General features: G+C 51.4%; 7 protein-coding genes across 7 annotated transcripts; 4 read left to right on the top strand and 3 right to left on the bottom strand.

Annotated features, from left to right (window-relative positions):
• The first annotated feature begins 84 nt into the window (after positions 1–84).
• Positions 85–3,020, top strand: BO85DRAFT_446497 (OPT family oligopeptide transporter). The gene is made up of 2 exons (XM_025659515.1): positions 85–1,125; positions 1,176–3,020. Exons 1-2 carry the CDS (start codon positions 280–282, stop codon positions 2,739–2,741), a joined length of 2,412 nt encoding a protein of 803 aa, XP_025519266.1. The 5' UTR covers positions 85–279; the 3' UTR covers positions 2,742–3,020.
• A 575-nt stretch (positions 3,021–3,595) lies between these two features.
• On the bottom strand, positions 3,596–5,722 carry BO85DRAFT_485075 (SH3 domain protein; the record flags this gene model as incomplete). The annotated part of the gene is made up of 1 exon (XM_025663296.1): positions 3,596–5,722. One exon carries the CDS (start codon positions 5,720–5,722, stop codon positions 3,596–3,598), a length of 2,127 nt encoding a protein of 708 aa, XP_025519265.1.
• A 2,212-nt stretch (positions 5,723–7,934) lies between these two features.
• Positions 7,935–9,268, bottom strand: BO85DRAFT_364907 (putative cell division protein kinase (Ctk1); the record flags this gene model as incomplete). The annotated part of the gene is made up of 3 exons (XM_025655717.1): positions 7,935–8,126; positions 8,187–9,120; positions 9,204–9,268. 3 exons carry the CDS (start codon positions 9,266–9,268, stop codon positions 7,935–7,937), a joined length of 1,191 nt encoding a protein of 396 aa, XP_025519264.1.
• Positions 9,269–9,567: 299 nt separating this feature from the next.
• On the top strand, positions 9,568–12,943 carry BO85DRAFT_194519 (uncharacterized protein). Its single transcript, XM_025654459.1, has 8 exons — positions 9,568–9,788; positions 9,910–10,002; positions 10,081–10,166; positions 10,235–10,869; positions 10,955–11,349; positions 11,403–11,482; positions 11,538–11,643; positions 11,700–12,943. The coding sequence occupies exons 1-8, from the start codon at positions 9,753–9,755 to the stop codon at positions 12,855–12,857; spliced, it is 2,589 nt and encodes an 862-aa protein (XP_025519263.1). The 5' UTR covers positions 9,568–9,752; the 3' UTR covers positions 12,858–12,943.
• Positions 12,944–15,628: 2,685 nt separating this feature from the next.
• BO85DRAFT_194536 (coiled-coil domain-containing protein MAD1) lies at positions 15,629–16,394 on the bottom strand. The gene is made up of 4 exons (XM_025654460.1): positions 16,249–16,394; positions 16,074–16,197; positions 15,862–16,013; positions 15,629–15,791 (listed from the first exon to the last, which is right to left on the bottom strand). The coding sequence occupies exons 2-4, from the start codon at positions 16,195–16,197 to the stop codon at positions 15,750–15,752; spliced, it is 318 nt and encodes a 105-aa protein (XP_025519262.1). The 5' UTR covers positions 16,249–16,394; the 3' UTR covers positions 15,629–15,749.
• Positions 16,395–16,553: 159 nt separating this feature from the next.
• BO85DRAFT_446493 (small nuclear ribonucleoprotein complex protein Nhp2) lies at positions 16,554–17,832 on the top strand. Its single transcript, XM_025659514.1, has 2 exons — positions 16,554–16,980; positions 17,185–17,832. Exons 1-2 carry the CDS (start codon positions 16,662–16,664, stop codon positions 17,565–17,567), a joined length of 702 nt encoding a protein of 233 aa, XP_025519261.1. The 5' UTR covers positions 16,554–16,661; the 3' UTR covers positions 17,568–17,832.
• A 299-nt stretch (positions 17,833–18,131) lies between these two features.
• On the top strand, positions 18,132–19,985 carry BO85DRAFT_475433 (DUF409 domain protein). The gene is made up of 3 exons (XM_025662727.1): positions 18,132–18,521; positions 18,581–19,190; positions 19,238–19,985. The coding sequence occupies exons 1-3, from the start codon at positions 18,200–18,202 to the stop codon at positions 19,698–19,700; spliced, it is 1,395 nt and encodes a 464-aa protein (XP_025519260.1). The 5' UTR covers positions 18,132–18,199; the 3' UTR covers positions 19,701–19,985.
• The last annotated feature ends 22 nt before the right edge of the window (positions 19,986–20,007 follow it).

Below are 20,007 nucleotides of genomic sequence, written 5' to 3'. Positions count from 1 at the left end.
CTGAGTCAGCCTGTTATCGGGCCTGCAAATGATGGCGAATCCTCAACTAATCATCGGATGAGCTGCGATGCTTCTCCATCGCGCTATCGATCGCTCCATCAATCGATTCCCCAGCCATCCTCGCGGCTTACTCTTATCTCCCCGCTTTTCGCTTCGTCCCTTGCGTGATGGCTCGTTGATCCGACTCTTCCTTCTTCAGTGACAGGAGAGCCCTCCTCTCGTGCTGGCTCGACTAAACCTGAACCGCGACGGCATCCGATGAACTACCAATCCATCACCATGGCAGGCAATGCCTCCAACAGCGACCGTCAAGAGGATGGGGCAGTCCGAGATGGCTCCCCGCTAACGTCCTCCGTCGACTTTGGTGACCGGACAGCCTTCGCCGATGATTCTCGCTCCTCCGCAACCTCCCCGCAAAGCTTCACCACGCGATCCCTGCTCGTCGGCCTTCTTATCGGCGCTCTCATTACCTTCTCCAACACATACTTTGGACTGCAGACAGGATGGATCAGCACCATGGCCATGCCATCTGCCCTGATCGGCTTCTCCGTCTTCAAGGTCTTCTCCAAATACCTGTCATATCCATTCACACCCATCGAGAATGTCCTCATACAAACAGTAGCAGGGGCGGTGGGGACCATGCCGCTGGGCTGTGGGTTCGTCGGGGTCATCCCGGCATTGGAATTTCTGATCAAAGATGGCGAAGATGGCCCGTCGGGAGATGGTAATACCGGCGAAGGCGGACCTTTGAAGCTGAACTTTTGGAAGCTCGTCCTCTGGAGCTTGGGGGTCTGCCTATTCGGCGTCGTTTTCGCCGTCCCACTGAGGAAGGAGGTGATCGTTCGGGAAAAGTTGAAGTTCCCGAGTGGGACAGCCTCAGCCTTGATGCTGAGGGTGCTGCACGGAAGTGGCCAGGGCGACGAGAAGTCGAAGAAGCGGGTCACTGATGTTGAGGGTGTCATACGGCGTGAGGAGAGATCCTACGCATCGACTTTGGCGCATGAACCCGAGGAAACCGGCGTTCTGCTGGGCAACGCCAGCTCTGGTGATGATAGCAATGTCCAAGAGGACTGGAGGTCCAAGATGCGTCTCCTGGTGGGCGCCTTCGTGGTGTCCGGGATTTATGTAAGGCTCATTGTCTGGGAACATTGGATCTACAACTGACAATAGGCCAGACCCTTTTCTCCTATTTCGTCCCCCAAGTCCGCGATATTCCTATTCTAGGACTTTATCTGGCTAAGAATTGGCTCTGGACCCTGAATCCGTCGCCCGCATATGTTGGCCAGGGCATTATCATGGGCCCCTCGACCTGTATGCATATGCTCTTCGGTGCATTCTTGGGTTGGGGTGTTCTTTCGCCACTTGCAAAGGCTCGCGGATGGGCCCCGGGGCCTGTGGACAGTTGGGAAGATGGAAGTAAGGCTTGGATCGTCTGGATCTCACTGGCCATTATGCTTGCCGACTCTCTTGTCAGTCTTGGCTGGCTGGTTGTGAGGCCTCTCATACCCCGTGCTTCGAATATGAAAGACAAGCTCCTCCACAGCCGCTCTGGACGGAGGATTCTATCTGGAGGCTCAACAACCTCCAATCATCACTCGTACATATCCTATTCCGCTCTGAGTCCCATCACTGAGGTGTCTTCTGTGCCGAGCCATACTGTCCCTTCTATCGGGAGACACAGCGCCGTTGATGATGCGGATGAAGATGCGCCTCCATCCCAGCTTATATCCAACCGAACAGTCATCATACTCCTCCCTCTAACTTTGATTCTCAACGTCGTCTGCATGCACTTCGTATTTGGCGACATAATGTCTCCACTGCTTTCCAGCCTTGCCACCCTGCTGGCAGTCCTCCTTTCCATCATGGGCGTCCGCGCCCTTGGGGAGACAGACTTGAACCCCGTCTCCGGAATCAGCAAACTAACCCAGTTGCTCTTCTCCCTGGCTACACCCGCCTCTCACTTTTCCCGCCGTACCGCCTTAGTCACCAACCTCCTCGCCGGTGCCGTATCCGAGTCCGGTGCCCTTCAAGCCGGAGACATGATGCAGGATCTCAAAACCGGACATCTCCTTGGTGCCAGCCCCAAGGCCCAATTCTACGGCCAAATGATCGGCAGTCTCGTCGGCGCCGTGCTCTCCACCGCCGTCTACAAAATGTACGTGAACGTATACGAAGTCCCCGGTCCGATGTTCCAGACTCCCACCGCATACGTCTGGATCTTCACGGCCCGCCTAGTCACCGGCCAAGGCCTCCCTCCGATGGCATGGCAAGCATCTCTTGTCGCCGGAATCATCTTCGTAGCCATCACCATCCTCCGCATTGTCGCCTCATCGCCGATCGCCAACGGCGGCCGCAGAGATGTCTCCGCCCCCTGGAAGGATTTTATTCCCGGCGGCATTGCCGTAGCGGTGGGGATTTTCAACGTCCCATCTTTCACTCTAGCCCGTGCCATCGGCGGCTTAATTGCCTGGTGGTGGGCCCGGCGACATTCTAACAAAGTCGCCGGCGGCGGGCCGGACCCAAGCACCGACGACATCCAAACAAATCTGTCCGACTCATGGACGGCCGAAGGGCGTGCGGGGTCCTCAACCGGGCTTCATAACCAGCAGCAAGCAGCTGCCAAAGAGGCGGATTCCGCCTCTTCATCTGTTGTGGTCCTTGCTTCGGGGTTGATCCTTGGCGAGGGTATTATTAGTATTGTGAACTTGCTTCTGGCAAGTGGCGGGGTTCCGCATCTTTGATAGCGAAAAGACAGGGCAGACTTAGTAGGCGTATAGACAGAGTAGTCATTGTTCGTTTCTGGAATGGCTTGTATCTAGATTTAGCGGGGATATGGCGGATGATGGAGCCAGCATATGCGTATATAGATTAACAAAAACGGACTGATGTTGATGACTCTGAACGGGACGAAAAGGGAGCGTTAGTATCAAGCGAGCTACGTTGCCATTACTACCTGGTCGTTATTGCCAGTTGTCTGATCCATAAACTACGAAAGCGTAATCCGTGATTTAGATACTGTATTTATTCTTGATGGATGATCTAAGCACTATGTAGCAATAATTACTCTATCTTGAGCACATCATTAATCCCAAGACATTGAAGCGCCCAAAAAAGTAAATAGCTCAGTGTCCTGTCGACCCCACGTCTTTCTTCATCTGTCATTTGTCCATAAGTGTCCGGCAGAAGAAAGTCAATAAGGTAGATCAGGTTCAGAGACAGTTAATTTACATTTCGTTTGTGCATAGTGAAAAGAAAGGAAAGCAGGAGGTATCAAGGCCAATGAAAAAGGGTAACAAGTGGTATAAGAGTCATTCACATGAAGTAGAAGTAAAGTGAGAAGAAGTAAAAGAAGTATATCCAGACACATAGTTTCGTATGCTTCGATTATGAAACCGGCATGAAAAAAGAAAAGAACAATGAGGGAACGCGTGACCGGAAGCGTTGGATGTTCATGAAACTTGAAACGCAATCCAGTAAGGAAGCGTTCGTCGCAGACGCATACAGTGTTTATCGTGGCAGGTTCGTCCGCCCAGCGGCGTTCAGTTGACACTCGTGGCATATGATGGTATCAAGTGCTCGGCATTGAGACGACCCGTCACTCATGGCTATGTTCAGGGGCGACTGTCTCAATGGTGGCCGAAGCTGGTGCAGCGTTGACTGATGGATGCAGGGATGCTAGATGCATAGAAGTTGGGCCGAGCGGAGTTCCGAGAGGACTCGGTCCGGATAGTCCTGTCATTCGAGCGTTCGGTCCAGCCACACCTCCTGTGCTGTTGCTACGCATCCTTTGGTTGACTGGCATGCGGGGACCTTGCATTCCTGGGGGTCCGTAGGGCCCAGGGCTCAGAGACCTAGGAACCATCGGACCGGGACCGGGAGAGAAAGACCTTGGAGGTTGTGGGAACTGCGCCGGAGACATAGGACGCTGAGTATACGGCTGCGGCTGCGGAGGACCGGCGTAACCAGGGTGAGCGGGAGGCATTGGGCGGGCCGGCGACATTGGGCGAGCCGGTGACATTGGACGACCTTCTTGAGGATAAAAGCGTGGCATCGGCATCAGGTTTCCAGCCGGCATGGGGCTATTAGGGCCTCGGGGTCCAGGGGCAGCACCCGGGGGCGGGCCCATCCGGGGCATCAAAGGACGCGAGGAAAGACATGAGCGAGGGACAACACCTTGTTGAGAGCGGTCCATACGAGTACAAAGAGCCCATCCATCGTCGTACTCGTGCAGGAGTCTGACGAGATCCCCAGCATGTAGCTCCAGTTCATCGGCCATTGAAGGGGCAAAATCCAAGTGCACGCGATGCACATTGGATGGGGCAGGAGCAGGAGCAGAAGCGGGAACTGGAACTGGAACCGGAACTGGAACTGGTCCAGCCGCTTCAGTTGAATGAACAGGAGAGACAGCAGGAGCAGCTGAAGCCGGGGCCGCATTGGCATTAGAAGGACCATCTGGGCCAGTATTGGTGGAATTGGATTCAGATGAGACGCTGGATATAGAACTTTCAGGACGAATGGGCAACTCCTTATCTGACGCGCTGGAGGCTGCAACCGCGGCCACAGCAGCACCAGCTACAACACCAGTCACAGCGATTCCGGTTGCCGTGGCTGCTTCTGCAGCGGGATCAGCAGCCGCAGATTCTTCTGGGACGGAGCCAAGCTGTGTAACGGAGCCGTGGGACGTAGAAGGCGGGGAGACCTCGGAAGGGTGATTGAATGGATTGATTGGGTCGTTGAAGGGGTTTGCACTGGCGGTACTTGATTGTGGTGTGTGAACCGGCGAGGTATTTCCAGTCAGGTTACGTGTGCCAGCTGCACCTGAAGCAACGACTGCTCCGGAGGCGACGGCAGCGTCGGCAGCAACCGTAGAGGGGCCCACAGAGCCAGCACCAGCACTGAATTCTGATGCGAATGGCGCAAACTGTGTGACTGGACGGACTTGGAGTTGAGGTGGTTCCAGGGAACTCTTCGGCTCGGGCTTCGGAGGAGGTGGTGGTGGCGCGACAGGATCTGAACCCCAGAACTTCTCATCTTCGGCTACTTCCTTTTGGATTTTCTGTTCCTGTTTCTTCTTTCGCACCCAGAGAAGGACGAGACCTGCAACCAAGCCAACCGCCAATATCACACCGATAGCAATGCCGGCTTTCGCACCTCCAGAGAGCCCTCCTGATCCCGAAACTGCAGTTGCGGATGCCGACGCAGAAGACCCAGTGACATCCGAACTTTCCAGTCCCGCCTTGCCTTGGGAGGATACGGAAGATGAGACCGAAGACATAGCAGACGAAGTACTGGTCTGAAAGGTAGTCCTATTTGCCGATGTAGTCTCATCTTGGCTCGTGCTTTGCGTCTCTTTGGTCGCCTCGGTGGTTGTTGGCTGGGGTGCCGTTGTGATTTCGGTCTCAGCGGTCTCAGCGGTCTCAGCAGTCTTCGTGGCGGTAGCATGAGTCTCAGCCTTTGTCTGTGTTGTTGCTGCCTCAGTGGTCTCGGCCGTCTCGGTCTCTTTTGCTGTCGAGGACGATTTCGATGCCTTAACAGGAGCGCCGATACCAACAGCTGTGTTCTTGCTGCTTTCTGAGGAAGTCTTGCTTCCCGTGACATAGCCTCCAACAGGACCATCAAAATCCGCACTCATTGTCACATAGACCACTGTCACCGCATCATTATCCGGGCTTCGACCCTTCAAATGGGGCACACGGTCACGGTGCGCATGCGCATGCACCATGGTTGAGATGGTTTAGGGCTTGTGCACCTTGTAACTATTCTGCAATTAACTGGGCCTCTAGTGGTAAGCTAGAGTAGAGTCGAACGTGACGGGAATATATTGGTGCCCCGCGTACTTGTACCGTATCTACACAGCAAATGCAGAAAATAGGCAGATATATGTGAACGCAGGCTCAATGATAAAGAGTGTCTGTGAGTAGTTTCACTGGCATCAAAGAACGGATACCAGTTGATATGATATGTGACACAGATCGCTTTACTTTGTTGTCTCTGACACCAACGACGAGATAAGCTAGTCGCGTAGTGGCGTTAAAGGGGCGCAAGCGCGTTAAAAGAATGTGAGAGGGAAAAGAATGGAAGTCTGAGAATCCCCAGATATAGTTCAAAAAGGGCTGGGCCACATCCGATCTAGATCGGTTGAAACGAAGGACAGCGAGCTTCCAGGCCGCGAAGGTCAAAAGGAAGGACGAGAGGCACGAAAGGAGGGAGAGCAAAAGGATGGATGTGAAGGTGAGCACGCCCAAGCGTGGGCTTGCGAGAAGTGAAGGTGGTGAACCAACTAAAAAGAGAGTGAAGGGGACCCAAAGACGAGAGTAGGTACTGGGAAAGAGAGCATCACTCCCAAATACGGGTAAATTACCATCTTACGGGAACCACAGTTAAACGAAATGAGGTCAAAGCATAAAAGAGGGGCTCTTAGCCAATTAGAACTGCGTATCAGCCTGTATGCCCTGGTCTGCGCTAACATGCTGAGGCGGGGATCACGGGGTTTGTCCCGCTTAACCCTCAGGCACTTCATCCCGCTGATTCGTCCTATTTTGATACGGTTCCTGGTTTTCTGACCGTCACAAGAGGAATCACGAGGTTGCCGAACCTCCCGCTCTTTCCCCCCCAAACTCTCTCCTGCACAACTGCATCACAGGCAATGCGAATACTGGCTACAAATGGATGCTAGTGTGGGCCGAACCCCTCGATCATCATTTCTTCTCCCCCAGCTCCCGAACCAGTACATTGTTGAGGGCGTTCACACAGGGGATACACCAGATGTCCTTATGCACGCTCACTGAGGTGAAATGCTACTTGCTCAGTCTTTCTCTTGACATGGGTTAGAGTGTGGTCACTCTGAACTCGTTGGGTACCTCCCTTCTGAGCAACTAGACTACTAACAACCCAACGACATCATTCCATGACTAACCTCGTTAGCGGAAATGCAAAGTTTTCAAAGCTGAATGGATTTTGATCCAGCACCGTTGCATTAAACGAGATCTTCACTTTCTCATTCATTGGGTGGTCCCTGAGCCACCGCTCATTAATTAGCCAAGCCCCTTCTTGAACTCCGGTCCTTCCTAGCGTTACCCACATCCACCCTGACCACGGCTTCTCCTGGCAAATGACAATCATCCAATGGCTGCGATAGTGGGGTGGTACGTTACTTTGTAGGTAGGTTCCCTCCGAGTGTCCGACCCTTGTGCATGGCCGACAAATGGAATTGCCTTTCGCTGTTGAACATCGCACCGGCATTGGCTTTGATAGTAGCTGTGGTGCAGCACCACGTTCGTGCAGCCTCGCGAGTCTAGCCTAAACAAAACGTGCTGCCCTTGCATGCGTCAAATACCTGGGATCAGATCATAATTTCGATACACTACTCATACTTGGTCTCAACTCTCAACTCTGTTTCCTCTTCCATATTCCTTCCTTTTTTTAGGTCTACACTGTAATCTGATCACACCCTAGGGCCAGCAGCACAATCGTGCTCCGTCAGTCTTTGTTTCGAATGATTCCAAAATTTAACCGGTGCTCCTCCGTTCGGTTCCGGCCTAATAATCCGCGCTAGCCAGCTGTCTGAATATCAGCCCACACTAATAATAATACTCCCGCCTTCAGAAATCTCCGGCCTCTCTCGCGTTACTGCCGAGGCTAATGCCTGACAGGCGTTAGCAGCTCCTTGCTACAATGTCTACAGCACTTCGGTCTGTCGGGGTGCTGAAACGCCTAGCGAGTTTTAGAGTGGGCACACCAAAGGGGCAGCCTGCGAACGCTCAAGAGAAGCCTGTAAAGCCATGTAGATCGCATTTTTGCTGTGGTGTTGTCATGTGAAGGATCGCCGCAGTGGCCGTCTCTTCAATAAGGGGTTCGAAGAAAGATATTGAAGATCTAGGAACTCGAGAAATAAGGATGTTTCAAGGCCTGTTTCCGTTGTGAGAGATGGTTCGTCAAAGCCGTCGGTTTATCTTTTCGTCTTCACATACCTCTTCTGCAAACAACCGCTGACCGCTCTCATAGCGCACCAGTTCGCTCACAAGGCTACGAGCTTTGGTAGAAGCCCCTCTAAGGATTTCGTCCCATTGTTTAGCAGGGTACTTGTAGAATTCTACCTTCCCCCAGTCGGGTAGATTCTGCGTCTCCTATGATTGACTTCGATCAGCATGATATCCTGATAGGAAAGGGGTAATTCGATTGCATACAGGCCATGTCTTTTCATCCGGCGTCCCCAAGGTCGTGAAGATTGACTGGATGAGTGAGAGGTCGCTTCCCACCGGTCCCGAGTCGAATAATTGCGTATGCCCAACAGCCACCGCTTCGGCAACAACACAACCGGCCGCCCAAAGATCAAGAGCAGTCCCATATGCCTTGAAGCCGAATAGAATCTCAGGGGGGCGGTAACAGGTAGTTCCAACATCTGTGATTTTTTGGTCCGCAGGCTCAGATCCCTTGCTTCCTTCTTTCCATGTAATCCCAAAGTCTGCGAGATATGCCGGTCCTTCAGGAGAATCAAGCAGAATATTGGAAGGCTTGATATCTCGATGTATAATTCCCAGCTTGTGGATATGTGCTAATGCGCTGAACATATCCCGCAGATGAGACTTGGTCTGCGCCGCAGTCAACGCATCTCGCCGAAGTAGTTGCTCCAGATCATATCTCATGAACGGAAACACGAGGATTAGTCGCCCCTCGTCTAGGCTGAAAGTGTCCAGCAAAGGCACTACGCGAGGACTAGCCGCATCACGAAGAAGTTGAACCTCACGTTTAGCATCATGTGGTGGGGTTAACATGTGAGGTATAGTGACCTTGACTGCCACTAAGCTACCGTCGGAATTCTTGGACTTGTAGATCATGGAATGGAGGCCATCGAAGTGATGGAGACATGATTGGTATGGGCCGATGGTTTGGCCCCCTTCCCAGTGGTCTTCGTCGGTGTCGTTCTGAGGTTGATCTGGGCTGCTGATGATGGGAGCAACCGATCCCAAAGACTCTGCTTTGTCAATAGCTTCTTGACATAGCCTGTCATACTCCTCCTTTGATGCAGCTTGATCGTAAGCTTCGGTTTCGAAGCGCTTCGCTTGTGACTGAGCTTCAGCGAACGCAGCAGAGGAAGAAGCTCGCTGGTAAGCGGTAGTACTGAAGGGTATCAGAATCAACTCCTTCGTATCCACATAAGAGAGCGCAATGCAGGGAGATATCACCGGTGATAGTAGACTTACAGCGATTGAATGGCCGACAATCGATCTGTGAAGCCAAGGGTTTTTTTCCAGACGGGAGTGGTCATGATAGACAGAAATATATATATATATAGTTGTATATATAGAGAGAGAGATGAGAGGCAACAGATGATAGATGATATATTCAATCTATCCACTAGTTCTGCTAGTAAGTAGTATAGTAGTTAACTATTTAAAGATACCCCGTTATTATTATTGTTGTTATCATAATCACTCAAAAAAGGCGGGCAGACGGACATGTGACACTCCCGTGGCGCCTTACCGAGAGCGGCATGGGCCGATTCGGCACCTCCGCCCCAGTTGTTCCGGCGTTGCAACCCATCATCGTCATCAGCCATCAGCCATCGGCCATCACATCCTCTTCCCTCCGACTCCAGCTGTCCTCCGTTGCTTGTTGAACCTTCCCCCGGTTCCGCGTGGTGCTTCGTCCAATCGCCTCCCCCATTCGATGCTCATCCCTTCCCAGTCTCATTCTTCCTTATTATGCGCCCCCGACCCTCGTTCTGCTAAGGTTGTGACCTATGTGTAGTGATGGAACTCTCACGGCAGGAGTATCCAGCGTTGCTGGTACGATCCCCTCGACCCCAGATAACCCCACCTATCTTTTTTTCTCTCCCTGTCCTCCCAAATTCCACTTCCTACCATGTCCAGACACATCTAACCTGGTATTTGCTCGTCAATATTGCAGGCCTCTTTGCAGCCCGGCCAAGCTACAAGTGTACTCAATGATCGCATTCGCATCATAAACAAAGTCAATGCGGACATCGCGGACTGGCTCCAGGTAAGCTGTTTGCTCTTCTACTTGAAGACATATGTAGAATACACTTCCTGTGGCTTACACCTATCTTCCAATTCATAGGAACGTCGTCGCATTGAAGAATTGTATGCCCAAGGGCTGCGGAAACTTGCGCATCGGCCACAGTTGGACAATGGCGCAGCGCTCGGGTACGACCGGCTTTTCCGATTATTCTTTGGGTTAACAATTCTTGTACTAACAGCAATTTCATGAACAGTGTCTTCCAGATACCGTGGCAGCGCATTATCACTGCCACCGAATCGATTGCCTCTTCGCACGAAACTTTCGCCCATAAAATTGAGGAGGACGTAGAACGTCCGCTGCGAGAGTATAACACGAAAAATCGGGAATTGTCTTCCATGGCTGGTATCCAGAGCGACCTTGCGGGACTGGCCAAGAACTACGAAGCATCCCAGAAGAAAGTAGAAAAGGCCAGGGAGAAGGGCCCGAAGGGTGCCGATAAGCTGGCTAGCGCCATCGCCGCCGCAGAAGAAATTAGCCAGCAATGGGATTCCAGAGCGCCATTTGTCTTCGAACAGCTTCAGGCAGCAGATGAGGGCCGTCTCAATCACCTGCGAGATGCTCTCACTCAATTGGAGACCCATGAGACGGATCAGGTTGAGCGCTGCCGTCAGGCTGCCGAAAGCTGTCTGAACGTTCTTCTGAACGTAGAGACTGCAGATGAGATCAAGACATTTGCTGCGAAAATTAATGGAGGAAGACCTGTCGTTCCGAGGAGACAACAAACTACCTCGCCTCCCCCAGTAGCACCTCTGTCGCCTCCACCACGCCTGCAGGATGATGCTGCTAGTCAGCGATCGGAACATTCGGGTCCAGTTAGGACACCTCCAGGTGAGCATATCTTGCATCTCCGACTGCTCTAGCCCCGTATTCTGGTGCCATTCGCTCGATGTGGAGTTCTGACCCCTTCTCGTAGCACCCGAGCCCCGGCACAATACACCCCTGGGTGGCCTTAAAAGGCTGGGAACCGTCATGAACCGACGGAGGAGCATTGTTCAGCCTTCTAGCGCTGGTCCCTTCTTCTCCGATAAAAAACACCGCAGTCCGTTTGCCTCCTTTAAGAGGGGTGATTCGCGCGAGTTGCAGATTCCGGAGACCCCAACGGAAGGAATGGAGCGCCCCAGCACTGCCATGACTACTCAGGATACTGAGCCTCCAGCTATCTCGAGTGAATCTCATGAGCATGAGGGATTTGCTGGCGCGACATCCACTGCAGTGCCCCAGTCAGCACCGGCTACCGCCAACGGAGCAACATCTCACGAAGCTCCTTCTGAAGAAATCACTGCCGCTGCTGGCGTGTCACGCAATGAGGTAAGTGGGAAAGATTACTTGTCACTGATTCCCGAAGCTAATCTACCGACCAGCCACGAGTCGACTCAGAAGGTTTCACGGAGCGTGCGGAGACCATTGACGAGATTACCAGGGCCCAAAGAGAGGCGGCCGGGTAAGCGGTTTTTGTCACTTTGAGAATGTATTGTTTTGGCTAACAATCTTCTCAGATTGGAGGAGCCCGGGATGAATTTGACAATACGAGACCAGCCAATCTTTGAGGACGAGGATCAAGCCAAGCAAGCGATGGATGATATGGCTAATCAGCTCAGAATGGTGGGTTTTATGTGTAAAATGTTTTGCTACCGCATGTTGCTAATGTTACCATGCAGCGAGCTCAGCAGAGTGGTGTCCGACGAAATGCTGGAACCTTACGTGGCCGTCGCGATGTCCGTAACACTGTCTTTATTCCTACACCTGCACCGGGAAATGACCTCCCTGCCATACCATCAACCTTGGATACGTCCGCTCCAACCTCTCCATCTTTGCAAGCCAGGCATGTTGCCTCGCCTAGCACGGCTACAGACGACCATGCCATGTCCGACACGACCTCGATTCGCTCGTCTCATACTCTACATAGTGCTCCGGGACCCGTCTCGCACCCCGACCTTCACGAACCAGGTCTCAACGCATCTATCATAGACACAGTCAGTGCATGGTTCACTGAGGGTGCGGTATCCAAATCGTTTGTCGTTGGAGAACTTGCGTTGGCATACAATGCTACACCGGATGTGACTCCAGGTAGCACACGGGTTCGCCTTGACAATTTCCAGATTCTTGAGAAGGTGGCTGCAAACCCGCACTTCGTGACGGAAGACAAAGGCAAGGATCAATTTGATGAAAAGAGGGGTGAATATGAGGTGAACCTGGCTAGCATTGCTCGGTCTTCGCCGACGGTAGCTTTCAAGTACCAAATTCACATGGAACCCTCCGTTGCCGCAGCCTATTGCCCTGTCATTTTCAAACCAGTGTGGAATCTCGAAGAGCACCAAGCCAGTGCGATCATCTACTATTCTCTCAACTCCTCGTTCACGTCTGCGCCAGGAGGCTCAATTACCCTCAGGAATCTTGTTTTGACAGTAAACCTGGACACGTCTCCTGTGGAAGGGCGCGAAGTGGCTCATGCCACAGCAGCCGTCATGTACCCGAACACCGGTGCAACATTCCGTCGCAAGCAGTCTGCAGTGACCTGGAAAATTCCTGAACTTGAAGTCAAGGCTGACTCTGATGCCAAGTTGCTGGTCCGATTTTCGACGACAGCCAGTTGGCCACGACAGGGCAAGGTCGATGCCAAGTTCGAGGTTAACACGCTTGATGATGGATCCCGTCTGGGAATCAGCACCGCTTCCCCGACTAATCTGGTGAAGGGCTCTGACCCCTTTGCAGACGAAGAGGCCGGCAGCCAGACTCCTGAACTGCAGCCATCTGTTGATTGGAAGAATGTCCCGACTGCCCGGAAGCTGCTCGGGGGTAAATATGTCTCATCTTAAGGCTGGGTCCGCATTTTGCGTTTACCTGCGCACCACCCGTGTACGAACAAAAGACACTGTTCAACGCAAGGGCCTCGGCAACGATGCGAGCCTACGTGCCGTGTCCTGTCGCCCTTTCGCACCTCATGATAAATATGTCAAAAAGCTTCCCCGTCACGGTATATCAACATAATCAGTACTCGTTACTGTGTCGCCCTATGTCCCTACCCTTCAATCCTCCTGTGCAAAGCAAGTCTATCTTTCCTGCCGTTTCTGCTGTATTTTCCTTTGTCTTTTTCCCGATATCCTTTCCTTCCTCGTCATGTAATCTCATTATCTGGCCTTTTTTCCAGCTCATGCTGAGCCCGGTTAATGGTCTGTAAATAAGCTGCTCGTTCATGTTATTATTAGTTCCACTGTAATGGGTAATCAGGGTTGTACATGCTCTGCACATGGGCAATAATTGGGAAGGAGGATCGCCTTGGCCGTACCTAAAACCTATCAAGAAATCCTAATTGAATACTGAATACCCTCAAGTCATTCTTTGTTGGTGTCTGGTTACGGTAAGGAGACGGGATACTGGTCTACGCTTGCTTATCCTCCTTCAGCTTCTCGCATTGAATTATGCCCCTTAGTGTATCGCTATCATGTGCTTGCAATTAGGTGCTACAACCGTACGTCGTCCTTGAAATAGCCACTGCGCTTACTGCGTCTTCTTTCAATTACTGTTAGGGCTGAGCCGTTGAGCATGATGATAGTAATTAGCAGTGATATGCAGAAGATGTTGCCATGGATACGGACTAAACTGCTACGGGAGCTAGATTGGTACCTTTGACGCTAGAGCCTAGTTAGCCCTTCTTGAAGCACTGTAAGAAGGACTACTAGTCCCTACCAACCCTTGAAATAATAACATGAATCTTCATGAACAGAGAAATGTTATAACATGGCACCATAATACGTGTGTGCCGGGGAATCACATTGAAATATGCATGGCCAAAATAGAACTAAACCACATGCCCCTTAGGCAGAACCAAATATCTTACATGCGCGCAGCCCTAGTAGTCTTATCGAAAAAGTCCAGCGTCATAGCAGCAAGGAAACAAGGAATATCTTTCCTCTCCTCAACCCAGAACTTGATGAGGTGCTTGATCTCCATGGCAAAGAGGCTGTTGGGACCACCCGAGATCTTCATCGTACCGTTTTCTCCATCGAAGATTATTGAATTTTCCTCGCCGTTGCCCATGCTTCCTGGGCCCCGTGAGTCGGATGGAGCATCATGGTCACCATGCCTGTAAGCAGGTGATAGATGGAACATCGAGGTGACTCGGACACGGCCGTTGGGAAGGAAGTCCAGTTTGTATCCCAGCAGGGACGCAACAGCTTCGCGGAATTCAGACGACTTCGCCGTCCAGATTTCCTTCAGTCGCCGCATACGCTTCTCCTTGTCCGCGACTACTCGCTCCATGTCTTGGACTTCCAATTTCATGCTTTCCAGAGTGCTTACTGGAACGACCTTTACACCCGAATGATCGCCACGTAATTGAGCAAGGAGATCCTGATTTTCGGCCTTCAAAGTCCTGACAGTGGAGAGTTTGAGGTTTTCGGCCTCGGCCGTGGGATTGTCACGCAGCTCGAGGATTCTGGTACGCGATCTAGCCTTGAGGGATTTGATCTGGGACTTGCTTGCCTCGAGCTCTTTGCGCAGAAGTGTCGCTGCTTGTTCGGATTTCGAAAAGGACTCCTGCAGGGTTCTATACTTGCGCGTCAAGACAGAAAGCCGTTCGCTTTCTGCATCACTCTCTGCTGGAGAGAGAGGCCGTTTGATTCCGCGGGGTTGAGACTCATCCTGCTGGGAAGGCTCGGTTTTAGCAAGCTCTTCATGGGCCTTTTCAAGCTCGGCCCTATATTCATCGACGAGCTTCTCGAGATTGGCGATTTGCTCGGACTTTTGCTGATCGAATTGGTTTTGTTCCGGATTCATAGTCACCTCTTCCGTGTCAAAAGCCTTGAGTTGGGCACGCAAATAATCGACTTCTTTCACAGCGAGAGCCCGCTGTCGTTCGAGTCTTGCTTTCATACGGCTTTCTGCCATAGCTCCACCCGCAACAGAACCGGCACTGCTCCGGAGCTTTTCAATCTCCTGTCGCAGGGTGGTCCGTTCTGTCTCCAAGTTCTTGATCGATTCGTCCTTCTCCAAGAACTGAGCCTCAACACTGCCTATCTTATCAACAAGAGAGGCTTTTTCAATGCGCTCTTGTAGCAAAGCCTTCACAACCACTTCTGGAGAATCGAACTCGGCCGGCTGATCATTGTCTTGCAAGAGACTAGTCCAAGACCGTCGCTCGTCTTCCAACATCTGGATCTGGATCTGAGCAGTCCCCAGCTGTGACTCCACATCCTTCATCAACTGCAGTTGGTTTTCCAATGATCTCTTTTGCTCCTCCACAACTTCAACGTTCTTCTGTATTTTCCGTAGGTGTCGTAGTTCAGTGCTTTGCTCACGGTTTGTGGTTTCCAGATTTCTGATATGGCTGACTTGTTCGGAAAGTTCGCGCTTAAGAACTGACAGCGTTTCGCTATCTGTTCCCTCAGCTTTGAGCCGGAGATTTTCCGTTTCCAAATCAGCGACCTCGGTTTCTCGTTGACGCAGCTTCTCTTGTGTAGTCTGCATATCACTCCGAACAGTCTGGAGGTCATTCTGCAGTTCCTCTATCGTCTTTTGTAAAGACGAGCGTATGGTATCGAGCTCGCTGATCTGATATTTGTACTGTCTTTCCTGGTCGAGCGATTGTGCCTTTGAGTCTTCCACCTCCTCCTGAAGTAACTGATTCTGATCTTGAAGACTTCTGATCTTTCGCTCAAGGCCGGCTTTCTCATTAAGGGCATTGTCCTGGGTTTCTTTCAACTCTTTCGCTAGAGTCTCGCTCTTGTGGGTGGCCCGGTGGCTGTTACTCTCTGCAGCCTGTGGGACAGAAACATGGTCAGTGGAATAGACGTGAGGTAGTGGCTGAAGAATTGAACAAACCTGAGCTTTTCGAAAGTCCGAATCTGCCTTGAGCTGCAAATCCCGTAGTTCCTTTTCATGACGCAGGACCATCAAATCCCTCTCTTGCTTGAAATTCTCTAGCTCATACTTTAATGTATTCACCTGTACTAGCAGCTCCTCCTTTTCCGTGTCTAGAGAGGCCATTAGTCTTGAAGCACGCGCAGCCTGAGACACAAGAAACATTAACCTACCAGGCTTTGAGGGGTGAACTGAGCGGACCGATTGTTGCAAAGCGTCGGGTGCCGGTGGAAGCGACAAGGGAGATTCTGCGCGCATGGTGTCCCGCGAAGGACGTGAATTGATGCTTGAATTCATCTGAGGCGCATTAGCTTCCTTGAGCCAAACTGGCTGCATTTGACGACTTACGATGGATTGATCTGGCAATCGTATTTATCGTGTGACACGAGTTTTCGGAATGAGTTCATCCGAAACGGTAGATTCCATATATGTAGTCTGAATCGCCGCAGATTCCAGCCTTAGACTGAGCATAAGGGCGCAATCATCAGGCCCAGCGCCAGCAAGTGCCTCATTGTTTTTCGATAACAACAAGAGAGCGATGACATCCCGGATAGGCATGTGGCTGAGTCAGCCAGCTCACCGCCCGCGCAAGCTTTGATTCTTAAAGAGGACTAGCGCCGAAATTTTGAAATGGATTTCGAATTTTTGCGGGTTTCGACGAGACCGACGACTATTCCTCCCCACGCCCGTCGCCATTCTCCTCGTCTCTTTCCCCCTCTTCCGGATTCAGTTCAACTCCCTGGGTGGGTCTAATATTCACAATGGCTAAGGAAAGGACCGAGAAGAAGGACAAGCGCGAGAAGAAGGAGAAGCGCGCGGAGAAGGACGGCGTCTCCAAGACCAGCAAGAAGGAGAAGAAGGACAAGAAGGACAAGGTCGCTCTCGCCGACGCCGTCGAGAAGGAGCTCACCACTAAGGTTCTCGATGGCCTTGATCAGGCTGCCGCTGAGGCTCCTGTCAATGGCGCTGAGACCGAGCGCATGGACGTTGACAGCCGCCCCGTTGGCGCCGTTGTTCCTTTTGCCAGCCCTCTGGTCGAAGACAAGAATGCCAAGAAGGTCCTGAAGAGCGTCAAGAAGGGTAAGGATTTATTTTTTTTTCCATCTTTTTGCATATGTCTCCCAGGAGACCTGCCGCCTTCACTCTGGGTCCCGACGAGATGGCGTGTGGATTTGAATCACTTCTAGCCTCTGGCCCTGAGGGCTTACGATTGCCGCGTTCGGCATTGACTGCGCATCCATCTATCACTTAATAAACATTCGCTAACGTATTGACTTATAATAGCTGCCGTCAACAAGTGCCTGAAGCGCGGTGTCAAGGAGGTCGTCAAGGCTCTCCGCAAGTCGCCCATTCCCGCTGCCAACGCCAGCATCGGTGTCCCCAACGGTGTCGTCATTCTCGCCGCCGATATCTCGCCCATGGACGTTATCTCGCACATCCCTGTCCTGTGTGAGGACCACGGTATCCCCTACGTCTTCGTCACATCCCGAGCTGAGCTCGGCAACTCCGCCGCCACGAAACGCCCCACCAGTGTCGTGATGGTTGTGCCCAAGTCGGCTTCCAAGGGCAAGAAGAAGGACGGTGAGGATGATGGAGAGGACTTCACCGAGGTGTTCGAGGAATTGGCCAAGCTCGCCCAGAAGGAGGCCAAGAAGGTGAACCTGTGAAGTTTTCAGCTGGACTTCTGAATCCACCTTTTCCTTTGCTCTGTTGTTTCTTAATTATACGGCTTCTTTATGTGTCTTGTCACTTTGCTGCTATGGCTGTACAGTTTCACTTTGTTGTCTGACAAGGCAGTGCATGTCTTCGGGGTCTGGCCTTTAGGACGTGTTCATTGGGTTGATCTTTTATGATGTGTCCGTTGCAAATCCGGCGTTCTCACATGGTGTATGAAAAAAGGCAGGAAGTATACAATAAAAATCCCAATCTTGACCAGAGCCTTCGTAAGCTGTTCGTACAGAGCGCCAATGGAGACCATTCTTGCTTCCATTGTTAGGGTTGCGGAGAGAGAAAATATTGACCGCAAGAGGGGTAAGCAGGAGAGCCCGCATTTCAGGGAATTAGCCATATTTGCCACTATTTCTACTGAGGGTTGCTCATCTTTGCGTGGAAAGATATCGTCGCCTTGATGGATCATTCGACATGGAAGAAATGCCCAAGGCGGCTTAGCGTGTGCCTTAATTCGGGAGGAAAAGCAATACGGAGTTATTGGAACATGCAACCAACCACCTGAAGGAGTTCAACCTTCTATGACTAGCAATGAAAACGAGCTGGGGTAAAGCCAGATAGTTAGTGTAATATGTCGTGGCTTACACGAAGCTCCTTCCGTCATCCCTATCGGTCTTTATTATCCGTCTTTACCCTCTGGAAGGCCTCATTGCTTCTCCTGGCCATCTTAACTCCCGGTCCCGGGTACGATACCTCCACGACCTTATTCCCATGGCACAAGAACACAGATGAAACAGAAGGAATCGTTCAAACCACCTTGAGGTGGATATCTACCAAATTGACAAGATGGGATTCCATTTACTTTACTGAAGCGGCCAGACGAGGCCATCTCTTGGAGCAAGAATGGGCATTCAGTTATGCGTTCTCCAAATTCATTAATCTATTGGCCAGTGGTAGGCGTCTTTCATACACCCCATAAGCCAATCCTCTGGTGTTCTAAGATTCTTGATAGGCTTTACAAACATTGGGGCTATCCCCTATGAATTCAAGCATAGTGCACTCGGTATTGCCATTTCCCACGCAGCTCATGCCATCTCGGTGGTAGTTCTCTATCGTTTGGCATGCGGTCTATTCCCTGGAGCGCAAGGACGCAAGCTAGCTTTTATCGCAGCATGCCTACACATCATCTCGCCTGCTGGACTTTTCCTATCTGCTCCCTGCACGGAGAGCACGTATTCTCTCCTAAGCTTCACGGGCACTCTTCTCTTTGCTCAAAGTTTTGGTGCTCGCGGCGTCTCCACCAGCATCAAAGATAGCCTCCTAGTGCTTGCGGGTATCCTGTACGGCTTATCCACCGCTGTTCGTGGAAATGGTCTGCTCAATGGCATCGTTCTTTTCGAAGAAGCATGTCGAGTCTTGTATTCATTAACGCAGGGCTTCACCTTTGTCAAGTTTCGCCGCCTGGTTGCGGTCGGTCTCGGAGGTATTTGCACGGGGCTCGGATTTGTGTTGCCGCAATATATAGCCTACCAGCACTTCTGTGCCACCCACGAAGACCCGTCAAGAGAATGGTGTCATCGAACTATACCCAGTATATACAGCTTCGTTCAAGACTGTTACTGGTAGGTGCCTTATCCCGCTATTTGTCAATTTTCGCTGACGTATGCAGGGACAATGGCTTTCTTCGGTATTGGACTCTGTCCAACGTGCCATTATTTGCACTAGCTGGTCCAATGTTGGCCATCTTGGTGTACTCTGCCATCTGGACGCTCAGGGTGGGTTCTAGGCGGAGGGAAACACCCACAAATACAACGCAGCCAGGGTTCCCGACCGGCCAACTGACAGGTCGTTTATTGCGTAGCCTGGCAGCTCCTCAGATTACCCTTGCCGTTATGGTGTTTTTTTGCAATCATGTGCAGATCATCACGCGATTGGCCTCTGGTTATCCAGTGTGGTATATATGGACAGCGACTTCGATTATGAACAGATATACAGGTCCTTCATCTGCATTGAAGCGGCAGCTGGAGAAGACGAATGACCAAAATGGTTATTGGCAGATAATTGTTCAGTACATGGTGATATACGCTGCTGTGCAGGGCGTACTTTTTGCAGCGTTTCTTCCTCCGGCCTAAACCAGCATAGGCGAAGACGGTGTATATAAGTAATATCATTGTTCTTTAGAAAACCGTGGTCAGAGGCCGGCTTTATAACATCAATGTCGGCTCTAAGCTACTTTCTGGACAAACTACCATAGCCCCATCCTCTACTACAGCAACATGTGCATCATGGCAAGACGTTGAGCTACATTGACATTACGACACAGAAATAATGATCAATGATCTGGTCAGTCTCTGATTGCTCATATCATCTAGATAGATACACTAATACAGGAAAGGAAGGACGCCCAAAGAATAAGCCCATTCCTTCCAAACCCCCCAA

The sequence above is a fragment of the Aspergillus piperis genome (assembly GCF_003184755.1).
Source record: "Aspergillus piperis CBS 112811 unplaced genomic scaffold BO85scaffold_3, whole genome shotgun sequence".
NCBI lineage: Eukaryota > Fungi > Ascomycota > Eurotiomycetes > Eurotiales > Aspergillaceae > Aspergillus > Aspergillus piperis.
The sequence above is the reverse complement of the archived record's forward strand: the minus strand, read 5'-3'. Positions and strand labels throughout refer to the sequence as shown.

Bases quoted from the DNA above. Each gene is read 5' to 3' on its own strand.
- BO85DRAFT_475433 (XM_025662727.1), top strand. From the start codon at position 18,200: ATGTCGTGGCTTACACGAAGCTCCTTCCGTCATCCCTATCGGTCTTTA. The intron at 18,522-18,580 runs GTAGGCGTCTTT...GATTCTTGATAG, and splicing joins CATTAATCTATTGGCCAGTG to GCTTTACAAACATTGGGGCT. The intron at 19,191-19,237 runs GTAGGTGCCTTA...TGACGTATGCAG, and splicing joins TTCGTTCAAGACTGTTACTG to GGACAATGGCTTTCTTCGGT.
- BO85DRAFT_194519 (XM_025654459.1), top strand. From the start codon at position 9,753: ATGGAACTCTCACGGCAGGAGTATCCAGCGTTGCTG. The intron at 10,003-10,080 runs GTAAGCTGTTTG...TCCAATTCATAG, and splicing joins ACATCGCGGACTGGCTCCAG to GAACGTCGTCGCATTGAAGA. The intron at 10,870-10,954 runs GTGAGCATATCT...CCCTTCTCGTAG, and splicing joins TCCAGTTAGGACACCTCCAG to CACCCGAGCCCCGGCACAAT.
- BO85DRAFT_446493 (XM_025659514.1), top strand. From the start codon at position 16,662: ATGGCTAAGGAAAGGACCGAGAAGAAGGACAAGCGCGAGAAGAAGGAG. The intron at 16,981-17,184 runs GTAAGGATTTAT...GACTTATAATAG, and splicing joins CCTGAAGAGCGTCAAGAAGG to CTGCCGTCAACAAGTGCCTG.
- BO85DRAFT_446497 (XM_025659515.1), top strand. From the start codon at position 280: ATGGCAGGCAATGCCTCCAACAGCGACCGTCAAGAGGATGGGGCAGTC. The intron at 1,126-1,175 runs GTAAGGCTCATT...ACAATAGGCCAG, and splicing joins TCGTGGTGTCCGGGATTTAT to ACCCTTTTCTCCTATTTCGT.
- BO85DRAFT_194536 (XM_025654460.1), bottom strand. From the start codon at position 16,197: ATGAATTCAAGCATCAATTCACGTCCTTCGCGGGACACCATGCGCGCA. The intron at 16,014-16,073 runs GTAGGTTAATGT...TGGCCTCTCTAG, and splicing joins AGTTCACCCCTCAAAGCCTG to ACACGGAAAAGGAGGAGCTG. The intron at 15,792-15,861 runs GTTTGTTCAATT...CACAGGCTGCAG, and splicing joins CGGACTTTCGAAAAGCTCAG to AGAGTAACAGCCACCGGGCC.